The 12,032-nt window shown below is 43.2% G+C and overlaps 1 protein-coding gene across 2 annotated transcripts; it reads left to right on the top strand.

Annotated features, from left to right (window-relative positions):
- The first annotated feature begins 682 nt into the window (after positions 1–682).
- On the top strand, positions 683–9,235 carry LOC119652362 (nicotinamide/nicotinic acid mononucleotide adenylyltransferase 3-like). 2 transcript variants are annotated; one of them, XM_038056450.1, is made up of 6 exons: positions 683–786; positions 848–1,074; positions 1,149–1,319; positions 1,376–1,477; positions 5,440–5,597; positions 8,873–9,235. In XM_038056450.1, exons 1-6 carry the CDS (start codon positions 705–707, stop codon positions 9,099–9,101), a joined length of 969 nt encoding a protein of 322 aa, XP_037912378.1. In that variant the 5' UTR covers positions 683–704; the 3' UTR covers positions 9,102–9,235. The 2 variants fall into 2 exon arrangements, with proteins under 2 accessions (XP_037912378.1, XP_037912379.1); XM_038056451.1 differs by lacking the exon at positions 1,376–1,477.
- The last annotated feature ends 2,797 nt before the right edge of the window (positions 9,236–12,032 follow it).

The raw sequence follows: 12,032 nt of genomic DNA, 5'->3' as shown, positions 1-12,032 counted from the left end.
CGGAAAGGTCAGAGTCACATGATCTCTGTCAACGCAGATGAGACGAGTCTACGAGTCGGTGGACGCACAGGCTCATTCCCAACACTAGGGAGTGGCTTGAGTGGAAACATGTGTTGTAATACCTGAATGGTGGTGCCGCGGGGTTGAGGCTGCAAAGACCGGAGATGATTTGTAGTGGGTGCCAATTTCACACGCGTGCGTGACTACTTAGTGTTTTAAGTGGAATTGTTTAAACTCATTTCGCTCATTTAGGGAATAAGCATTTACAGAAGGGATTTATCTCTAGTTCGGAGGTTATCTGTTAGTTAGTGATTAAACAAAAAAATGTGTTGAAGGGTGTTTTCCTTTATTGGTTAATTTTCTTTTCTCAACCTTATGCAGGTAACGAGGTTAATATTCCAAAAGTATCTTATCTCCGTACTTCACAATATTTTAAGGATATTCTTTCTGTTTCTCACTATTGCTGAATTCTCTCCGTGTACTCCTTAGTATTAGATCTTTGTCAAATCAGGATTTTAGTTCTCCCAAATTTTTATTATATGTGAACAAATCAAGGTGCACGATTTGTGTAATAAACACAGAATATTATCCTACTGTCAAGCACTACCCTTAGTCATGTGCTCAAAGGCTCTCAGCATCCATGTGGACCGAACAATCTCCACGCATGCACCAACCATCTGACATTTTCTGAGTTTTCCTTTAAAATGAGTACATCTTGTCCGGATGTTGTTTTGTTATCATTTGGTTCATATAATCCTCCAACTCTCACGCATTTCAGAATATTCGGTGAGTAGTCTACTATGTCCTTACTACTAAGACAATTAAAAGAATTAAGTCTTTGTTTCAGAGATAGCGAAGGACCACTTCAAGCAAATCAATAAGTCACGTGTGATAGCTGGAATCATCTCAATCATTGATGAGGAATCTGACGTGCAATCAGAACACGTTTCCCTCGACCATCGAAAATCTATGGTGAATCTAGCCCTCAAGTCTTCAGAATGGATAAAACTCTCAGATAAACCGTGTCGAAGGAGTGATCCTTTCGCTATAAGGGACCTTTTGCAGTATTTTCAAGTAGGATATTACCTTAAACAATGGAAACATCTTGAGTATCAATAACGAGTTTCCTTTCAATCAATTCATCCTAGAATGCCATTAATAACATTACAAGTGGAACAACAAGTGACCAAGAATTTGAATATCCTGAATGGCTGCCGCCGGGCATACACTTCTCCGGGAAAGTTCAAGTCAAACTTCTGGGGGGTGTTGATTTATTTGAAAACTATTTCCGTCTCAAGGACAAACGAAAGGAAGAAGAGGTAATAGTTTATTGGTAAAACTTGAGATGAACTCAATTATTTGGACATTCTCTTAGCTGGAGGGAGTTCTCAAGGATCATGGAATTGTTATAGTTTCAAAAAGCAGTGCACCGTGCGAAAGAATTGTTTTCGATTCCGACTTGTTGGCTAAGAATAAGGTAGGATATGTTGAAAAAATGGCATCTCATTTACTCTATGTTTACTGCTTAATTCAACTTTTTTTTATAATCGAAACATAAGCCTTCTTGCGTTCCGTTGTGTTAAGTGCAGATGTAGGGATGTATCTGACAGCAAATATTGAACTGGCTTCATCAGGTCTCTATAAATATTCCGCATTACCACTCTATGGTTTACCCCCAATTTAAAGACAATTAAATGTTGGTCATTGATAGTGTAATTTTTGATAACGTAATAAGTCAATGACCTGTGATAGCACGTCCACCGTTTATCCACCTTTAATCAAGACTGACACTCTTTTCCTTGACTTTCGCTGACGAGTATTAAGTTTGAGTTTAAAAAATTTCCTAGACAATTTCTAGTCCAGGTTTTGAAGTTACTTTCATTTGCTTTTGGATTCCATCCTCTTTCCCCCCGAGATCTGGCTTCTCCTCCGAATTTTTGCTTAGGATATGAGGGATCCTAAGTCCACCTCCTTTTGAAGTTTGGACTGGACTGGACTAAATGCAGAGCAACTTACTTCCACGTTCTTTGGTCCACTGACTCCTCGTTTCGGGTATAGCACCCAAGCATACAAAAAGAAACAAGACTAAACCGTTTCCTCCAGAGCAGAGGCAACTCATCAGACGCTGCCTCACCTCTTTCATGGATCCTTCATATCCCAAAGGTTTAGCCCAGCTTAGGCTCAAAATAATAGCGGTTCAAACTTGGATATAATTTGCACCCTTGTCTTGTTTTTACGATTATATAAAAGAGCGTTTTCCACTTGTTGCCACTTTCGGTTACGCGGTTCCTAGGGCAGCAGGGTGACGCAGCGTCTGATGAGTTGCCTCTGCCCTGGACGAAACCGTTTAGTTTTTTTTCTTTTTTATATTTCTGAACTCCCTATGCTCTAGTTGCTGCACACTGGAATCCCTCATACTACTACCAGGGTTTATATGGGGTATGGTCGCACAGGAAATCTACATAGTGGTTAAGATTGCTTCAGATCATCCTTATTGTTGCTCCCAACAATGGGCTCATTATCCAACCTGTTTTTCCTTCCTTCTGCCACACTTTCTGGTAACACGGTCTGTGTCCCTCTTCTGCACTTGATAGATCGCTTAACACTCCCTAAGCACACTTTTACGAAGTGTCCATGCATAAGGTGTTTGGAGGACCTATGGGGAATTTCTCTTGGACGTCTTCCCCGCTGGAAGTTTCATGTTGTAAAAATGAGAATAGAAGCTTCTTGGAGCTTATGTCTGTTAAATAGTTCCACATGTAGCAGCTTTCTGTTCTTGGGGGAATCTCCCTTGGCTCCTCCTGCGCAAAGAACGCTAAATAAACTCACTGTTCACGTAATTGACAGCTGTCCTTTGATGGGGTCCTGAATTGTTTGTGCTATTATACAGGTATTCCCGACAACAAGGAGGACCCAAATATTCCATCAGTTGTCGCGCACAAAATGGCTCTCATTTCGGAATCCTAACGATCATCTCCTTCTATCAAATGGAGGTAGCAACTTTACCTGCAAGGGACATTTCTAAAGGGAACCGCGAAACTTGGGGACTTTGGTTGAACTTTGGTTGCATGCATATATCAAAATGGGTTTTATTATGGATGATTACATTCAGTCAATCTGAAAGTCACCAGGTCTTACCTGTTCCAGTCTTATAGCACCAGAGCAATATGTAGGATTCCTGATATTGTTTTTGGTTATGATGCTTCCACTTAGCTTGGAAAAAATGTACTCTTAAATACTTGACTGTTTGTACTAGGTTGATTTTCGTCCCTGCTAAGGTGGGTAGGGTATAGCTACCCCATTGGGAATTCCTACTGAAAATGAGTAGTCCCGTCTTCCTAGCGTGGGTCCATTGCGGAGATACAAACTGTGGATTTCATGCAGAGCTGCTTTCAAGCGGTCACATACTGTTTCCGCAAACTTGCCAGTAATTATTACGGCTAGATCGTCCGAAGACTCTTTTATCCTCCAGAAGTCAGCGGCGGCTATTAATCTTTCGGGAACACGCTGGTAAGATATCCGAGGTGACTTCTTACCCCCATCCTTTGTAAGTTATGTACAGTGGTTTAAGCCAGCCTCTATACACATTTGTGTCAAAGAATTTCATTGGCTATGTTGCATTATAGGTGTGCGCGCCCTTTCGTTTGGGGGGTCTACCTAAGAGTCGATAATACAGTCTCTGCCAGAAAGCATACCGCACAAAGCGCTTGAATTTTATTATTCCACCAGTAACTGAGGTACCTACCGTGAGATAAAATCAAGAATCTGCCAGTTCCTTGAAGCTTATGATCTGAAAAAAATCCTAAGGGAGGTGACGCAAAAATAAAGCCGCTCAGTACAATCGACTTCTCAGTCTATATTGGTCAGTTCGATTAACTGCATTTGTACGTGCCCTGGATAGATATCGGTACAAAACACACCTGAAATACCTCTTTAAGGTCTGTTCTCCTTTCCAACATTCTGCCTCTGGTTGTGTGGCACCCTATCTTTTTCTTTAGCTTGACAACGGATGTCTTCTGAAAATGATGCCGCTTAAACTGCTTTGCTAAGGCAATGGAGATTCCTACGTTAGAAATGACTTAGTCTGGGTCCTTGCGCTGGGTACAGATTTCATGGTTTTGGGCACGCATCACAACATTTTCTACAGTAATTTTTTTCAATTGGCTGTGAAAACCTTCCGCTTGGCTCCATCGGTCCTTTCGGCTCCAACCTTTTCGATTTCTACGAATTCTGCTGATATTTCCATCAGAAGTTTTAAGATGGGGTTTTGCTTTCACCTTTCTGCGAAGGGTATAGCGCCAGGACTAGGAAAAATATCCACTCGGAGATGGATGCTCTTTTGACTCTTTTGGTACAACCTTAGACTATCGTTCAACCTGATTTTCCTTTTTTTCAGCCTTTGGTACAAAAACCTGATGACTCCCACCATATTTTTGATTACTTGATGCAGATTGCCCTTGTCTTTAATAAATTCTGACAGATGACAGATTCTGATAAACAGCAAACTGAAAAATGGTTCTACTAGCTCAGACTTTTGTTCAGCAGAGTTTTCCTGCGGCAAAATGATCTTTCCTGCTTTCCACATTTCTGGAGTAGAGAGCTCAAGTCTGTTACGACTCTGCGTGACCTTCCTATAGGCATTTGTGTCCAAGGATGAACGTTTCCTTCCGCATATTTAAATAAAGTGAATTTTACTGGAAAGCCCTATTAAATTTATCTTAGAATTACAAAATTATGTACAAACTTCATTCTCTTAGCTTGCAAAGAAATCGTACCTCAGCATGTGTCTTGTCGGCTCGTCTTGATCGGTTTTACTCGATTATACATCTGGTCTTGATGGGGTCGAAAGGCTCTCCAATCGCCTTCTAAAGAATCAAACCAACGTTGGTTCGGTCAGCCTTTTGGTCTTTTTGTATCGACTTCGAAGTTCACACCAATCTTGCCAAGTGAGTTTCCATCAGGCTAATCAGATAATCATACCATTGAAGATGATTTTCTAGCAATTTCTCCACGATCGCTGAAACCCCATATTGACCCCGGATGTCCTCATTTCGTATGTGATCGTAGCATGTTATTCTTGTGCTCCAATGTAACATCTTTGTCTCCATGATTGCGAGGCTCCATTCATTGTCTTTTATAGTCAGCAATACTCAGAACCATACAGGGCGGTAGGGCGAATTATTAAATGCCCATTGATTTGACGATTACGGATGAGTTAAGGAGAGGAACCAACTCGCTACCCAGAGGCTGCCTTTCCTCGGTCCTAGACAAAACAGTTACTCACTATTTTTAGTTCAGATATTGTTTTTCTCTGAAGGTCCCCCTAAGAAGGACGACACTTTCAAATTTCAAGTTTCAAATTTTTCTGGGTTCTATTGTCCATTGTGCAGGACAATTTTATGAAAATTCTTTTTTAAATTGAAGATAATTTACTTTCAGCAAAATATAACACTTCTAACAAATTGGGCATCAAGTGAAGTCACCTCATCTTTAATAAGGCGCCTGATCGGTCGTAAGCAGTCAGTTAAATATCTTCTAGAAGACTCTGTGATAGACTACATTCGTGATAACAACTTATATGCACACTACCATGATAGGTAAGTCATAGAATATTCAAAATCTTATCAGAGAATTGTGATTATAATGGGGTAGGACTCACTTGGGTGGTTTCATTCACTATACATACGTTTGTATGCCACAGGCGTAAAGTTAATGAGACCAGAGCCGTTCTCCTGGACTATTTTATTTTTGGATTAATAATATCAGGACTTCGACAAGAAATGATAATTGAAAGAGGCCATGTCAGGGTATTGTAGATGGGGTGAAGCCCATAGTGTTTTACGTAGGCACCTGTCCTGAGACTTAATCCTACGGTTCTTTTAAGACACGGATTGATTTTGTGACCACAATCAGAGCCCCGATGAGACAAGCAACAACGGTACCAGTCTACACCAAGTGCATGGCTTAGCATTCATACTGGTGGATGCAAGAATTACCTAAATCTCTACCGAACTATGGAGTACGGCCCCCGTGTTGATACGCAACACCACGTCGAGGCCCGAAGCTCTCTTCTCCCTTGAGTATAACCACAACCACCATGAAACTCCGACTAGGGGGGCCAACCGCAAATAACCGAGCTGTCCTCACATACAACAGGAGTTCACCCGAAGTATGTGAGTCCAGGGGCTTTCCCGGTTCCCATGGTACCAGTATACCCCTGGTAAGGTTTCGTGACCAATTTGCCACTTCAGATGAGTCCCCGTGCAGACTCGGGTCTGATCGCCCTGATTAGGTCTTTGGAGCATTCGCCTACTGAATCACGGCCGGCAAACCAAAGTGATTACAGTGTCTCCCGGTGCCACCACTATGGAGGTTCTCCTCGACCACTTGGTTTCGGTTTGGCCGATAGGGTTGCCGCCGCACCTTCCTCGCCGCCACCTCTGGTGGAATTTCCTGTTTTAGCGTGCCAAGTAGGTTTTCACTAGTTGCATCACATATGACCAATAGATGCCATGCGGTTAAATTATTTCGCCGGTTATTTTCCTTTCAAGGTTTGACACGAGCGTATCAACCGTAGTCAGACAAGGGTTGCGGGAGTAGGAGGATGATTGGACCGGAACGAAAAGCTGTTGTTTATTTTCGGGGAACGGGACAAGCATAATTTCGGGCCATCGGGTCAGGGTGTACTACGGGAATGACACCACCCACCCGTAGTACGAAACTGCTTCATGGGGTAGGTTTCGTTCTCTGGAAGGTGGGGCTTGAAACATCGAAGTGTGGATCCTTATTAAAAGAAATTTTATAGAATGAGTCCTCAAACAAATCCGACTCTCGTGATAGTCACGTACGTGCTGAATCTCAGTAAGGGTCTAACATTTCCCCAAAGAAACTTTCTCTTTCCTTGCACAGTTCAGGCTTTCACGCTCTATTATGTAAAACTTCGCATGTCTTCAAATGGAAGCGTGGGTCCCTGCCGGAACCTGAAAACCAAAGAAACCTGCGACATCGCGCAAACTATGGGCGAGCTGAAGCTGAGAATTGAAACAAAAAGCAAATAACGGGTCGACCGCTCGCTTGTAGCCGTAAAATTTCGGACCCGAGTGAAGATTCAACTAGTTTTTCTCACCTTCAAAACAAGAATTTCTGCAACAAATGCCGTATCAATCCTGTAATAAACAGAGCATAAAAGTCCAAAAGTCTGGTTCACTTTCCGCAACTACCCGATCTTTCCCTAATTTCTCGACTTTGAACCCAAAATTCCTCATCAGTTGGGACAACAACTAAAGCTGCTTCAAATTTGTCTATAATCTGTTTGGAGCCGCCCTGCCTCGAACCGGCGATTACAAAAATAAAATTCGTAGCATCGTTTACATTGGAATGCATTTCACCTTAACCAGAAACGAACGCTGCAGATGCACTTAATGATATGCAGCATAAGGGGGTCTATGCAAAAGCAATAACAAAATGTTCGTTTTTGGAATATAAGAAAATTAGCATATTGAAATTTGGAAATATTTAAATGAATCTTAGGATTTTGGGGACTAAAAGGTGATACGGTTTTTAAATAAAATTATGAATGTCGGTCTGTATAAAAGTTGCCTCGAATTTCGGAAAATCTCGTTAAGCATGAAATCCCAAAGCAAAGTAAAATATTGTTGACATAGTGGAATATGAAGATGCGAAGATGGGTCTTTACCTTTTATTCAATCAAGGCAAAGGACGGTTCTGGTACTCCATAGTGACGTAAAAATAAATTGCCTATCCAGATGCTCGAGGCGCTCATCGCGTATAATACAAATGACAACAAAGGGGATAATTTGAAAATTCCTCCTGCCCCCGCCATTCGAGTCGATTTCGATCATGAAGAGGAGCAAATAGAATACAGGCGTCTCTATGTCATAATCGCGTGAAGAGTAATAATCGATTAATGACAAGGAACGCCCATCGCATTTTTCAGCGTTCGTTGCCCAGCATATTCAGTGCATGCATGGCAAAGGATAGAATGCTGTAAAACTTGTAATCTGGAGCCAGTTAGAAAATTACACAAACTCGTGACAACTGGTAAGTTGCCATACACCCAGCACCTTCTGTCAGTATTCCGTCAATTTACCATCGACCATTATCTGAAATTTTAGAAAGAAAGAAGTACAGAAAAGTCTCAACTTATTGTTGAGCTAACTGCATTTCCAGAGTTTAGACAGGACGGCCAAAGTGGAGCTAGCGCTGTTAATGCATGGGGCAACATCCAATTCGGTGCCAACGTGGACCTGTCAGACTGAGAACTCTGGTTTTGATGGTGTTTATCTTTAGTCCAACTCTACTTGCCTCTCTTTACAAATCCAGAGCCATTTGGCCAAGGTTCATTACCCGGTGAGAGAACAAACAGGTATCATCAGCGTTGTGGAGGTGTTTGAAGACAGATGTCATCGTCCATTGAATTCCTCCACGTTCTCCGGACAAGGCTACAGGTGACTGGATGAAACCCTAACAGACTCCGCTTAAGACCTTAAAATTCTTGGTACTCCACGTGATACTATGTTGTTTGTGGGTAATACCACGTACATTCAGCTCAGGTTTTTTATCGTTGGAAACGATATTAGTATCTTTTGTGATATATCACTACCTATGCCAAGATTCATGGCTCCCAAGTCTCGCTCAAGAGATTTTCTGCATATATCATCGCTGCCCTTAAGATCCTCCAGAGGGGGGTTCGTATGGCGCATTATACTATATGCGACGCTACGTTTGATAGCATGCCACGTGTAAGGACTAGCCCCTGCTTTGAAGGAAACCGCTTGAGATCATTCAGAGTACTTTTATAACAGACAATTTTAAGCAACTGACCACTTTTACTCCTTCAATCTTTTTACAGCAATATCGAACCAAAACTGCCTGAATCACTGCCAGCTTTACAAATCAGAGATATCACTCCAGTCGAGCAGAAGGACGAGATTTCATCAACATCTGGGGAGAAGGAGGACTCGAAGGAGAAGTCTCGGAAGCATGCCATTGACTACAATGGAGACCTGTCAGAATTTTTGAAATTTGCCATTGAAACAAAACGTATAAAAGCTGTTCGAAAGGAGCAATATTTCGTGTGAAATGTATTCAAACGTTTAAAAAGATTTTACAAGTTTTTCCCATGGATTCAATTGTAGGAAAATTTAGATATACTCATATTTGCCTTGTTACTGCATGCCAATAGATTTTAACTAATTTTAACTAAACTCTTCCAGATTTTAACAAATAAATTCAAATATTTAGCATTACAGAATGTTTATCGCTTTTTGGTGTTCCTTTTAACGAGTGGAGAATTCTCACGTACTCCGGACAAGGCAACATGAACAACGTCACCGATGACAAGAAAAAATAATATCGGTGACAGGATGCAACTCTGGTGGACTCCACTTTGCACTTCAACATCCTCCAAGATTTTGCCTCGGTGCAGCACGTGACATTTTGCGACACTATATGTCTGATAATATCTATTAGTTTCTCCGGAATACGCCTGCTGTGTAGATCACTCAAGATACACTCCCTGTTCATGCTATCGAATGATTTTTCGAAAACGCGATCACATGCACGCTCTTTCGTGTTGCGGTATACAGTTCTGAAATCTGCGGCATCTTCCCCTTCCGCGAACAGTCCACTAGCAAATTCTCTCTTGTCATAGCGTATCTTATGACGAACTCGGGATTCCGATCGGAGCTCAAGCGCGTCACGACCGCCATCACTCGCAGGGGTCATGGAGTCTGTGTCGACTGCACTGTATCTTAGGAGTGCCCGAGCCTTGCGGCCGTACCCCCTCCTTTTCGGGATGGCTTGTTTTCTGGCTGGGCCAGATGGTAGATTTCTTGCAAGGATGCGTCCTTACAAGTCCCTCACCGGGGGATGCGACTCTAGCTTGTCGACTTGTTTAACACCACAACCACCTCGAGTCCAACACCAATGTTGAGTTTCGCGCTAGGGCGCGATTAGGCCTTACTCAACCCCGAGATACGCGTTCGATGTACATTCCTCGACATCCGGTGCGATCATCCGTTCGACAACCTTTAGGCTATTCTCATAGATTAAGGAAACGCATTTCCGAGCTCTACGTGGGCTCATTGCCTACAACAATAGTTGCAGGCAATGCTCGTTTCGCATATCGCTGACCTTGCCAGCGGGCTACGCGAGTTTTTTCACACACCCTCTTTAATCCTCATTTTAACTCAACCATTTAACACTCATTCAAACTCCCTGTGGCCCCATTAGTCCATTCATTCAACTATCCCACCCTGACTTACAGAATTTCCCTCACTTAATATCCTAGCTAAGTTCGTTCACTCACTGACATATTCATTCACTCCCTTCCTGATTCGCAACTTCCAACTTTACTTTTAAGTACTTCTCTGCAGAAATCATTAAACGCAGGGAGAACCTTCTCCCGCACCAGCTCCTCAGGGGAAACAGGCCATTTCCCAAGCTCCCTTCTACATCTAATTTCCACCCTATCATCCTCGTACGTGGGACATTTAAATAGCACGTGTAGTGCAGTCTCCTCCTCACAGCAGTCGCAGTCACTGCTTCTGCTGAGTCCAAATTGAGCTTTTAGTTTAGTTTAGTTAAATGGGGGGAGCCGCAGCTCCGAGCACTCAGGCCATTATTAGGCCCATTGTACTATCCCCGTAAGTTGCCTATTCAATGGCTTCCCGCCTACGGTGTTCGCAGGCTTTAGCGAATCTGAGAACATTCTCAAGAGGCAGAGAGTGTGCAGATTCTTCATTGAAGAAAACCTTGCCAAGGTGTCTTCGTCTGAGATCTGAGGATGCCGGGCAGCTGCATAAAAAGTGCAGGGCAGTTTCCTCCTCCTCCTCACATTGGCTGCACACAGCCGAAACCACTACCCCAATCTTTTCCATATGGTAGTTTAAGGGGCAGTGTCCCGTCAAAAGCCCTACTAGGGTTTTCATGTCCCACTTCTTAAGGGACAACAAAAATGCCGCTCTAGTGGCCCTAGGCTCCTTCACAAGGATTTTCGCTTGCCGGCAAGAGTCCAAATTTCTCCACTCGGTTGCGTGAATCCTTGCAATTTCACCTTTCAGAGTAGACTTGACAGTAGATGGTCGGATTCCAAGAGCTGGTTCTGGGCCCACCATTGTGGATCCAGACCCTCGGCGAGCCAGTCTATCAGCCCCCTCATTACCGGCGATGTTAGAGTGCCCCGGCACTCACATCACGAATGTTTCGTTCAGTCGGCCAAGTTTCAGCAGCACCTGATGACAACTCCACACCAACTGGCTTGATATGTTGTTGCCATCCAGTGCCGATAATGCCGCCCGACTGTCGGAACAGATTCGACCCCTCCATTTTTGTCGCAGACATTCTTCTGCTGCCAATGAAATAGCATATATCTCCTCCTGGAATATGGTCGTCATTTTTCCGAGGGGTCGGGCCAGTTCTATAATCGGATTCTCCGAGAACACGCCTGCACCCGATCCATCCTCCGTGACTGACCCGTCGGTGAAGATTGTTAGGTCTGTAATCTGAAAAGACTCATGGCCACTTGTCGACCATTCTTCTCTTTCGGTGATTACGACAGTGTATGTCTTTTCAAAGACGAATCTGGAAACCATATGATCGGTCGGCATCAGGGCTACCGGATGTTTTTCAAGGAATTTCCATATAGACGCATGCCCGTTGGATTGGCCGCCTTTCCACGCGGCCAAATTGAGCTAATTTGCTCCTAAAATCCACGTGTCCCGTAAGGAATTGACTCACATAATGATATGGAGTCATTTCATCTTAACTCTCTTTGCGATATCTGAGAAGAAGCATTTCGTAATTCTTCCCTTTTCGCTAATATTCCATTCCCTCTGCCATTTTTTTAAGATGGCATCTCTCAGCCTCCCCCTTCCCTCAGACAACGTCTCGTTGAAGACCTCTCCTTCAACCGAGAACCTAACTCCCCTCCTAAGCTTATAGGCAAAGTGTCTCTCAATTGCCGCAAGTTTTATCGGTAGCTCACCAGCTGTCACACACAGAGCATCCGT

This window comes from Hermetia illucens, chromosome 3 (genome assembly GCF_905115235.1).
Source record: "Hermetia illucens chromosome 3, iHerIll2.2.curated.20191125, whole genome shotgun sequence".
NCBI classification, from domain to species: Eukaryota; Metazoa; Arthropoda; class Insecta; order Diptera; family Stratiomyidae; genus Hermetia; species Hermetia illucens.
The sequence above is the reverse complement of the archived record's forward strand: the minus strand, read 5'-3'. Positions and strand labels throughout refer to the sequence as shown.

What these genes read in the sequence shown, in the direction of transcription:
- LOC119652362 (XM_038056450.1), top strand. Translation starts at nt 705, where the DNA reads ATGAGTACATCTTGTCCGGATGTTGTTTTGTTATCATTTGGTTCATAT. An exon ending in CACGCATTTCAGAATATTCG is followed by an intron (nt 787 to 847) that starts GTGAGTAGTCTA and finishes TCTTTGTTTCAG; the next exon opens with AGATAGCGAAGGACCACTTC. An exon ending in ACCTTTTGCAGTATTTTCAA is followed by an intron (nt 1,075 to 1,148) that starts GTAGGATATTAC and finishes AATTCATCCTAG; the next exon opens with AATGCCATTAATAACATTAC.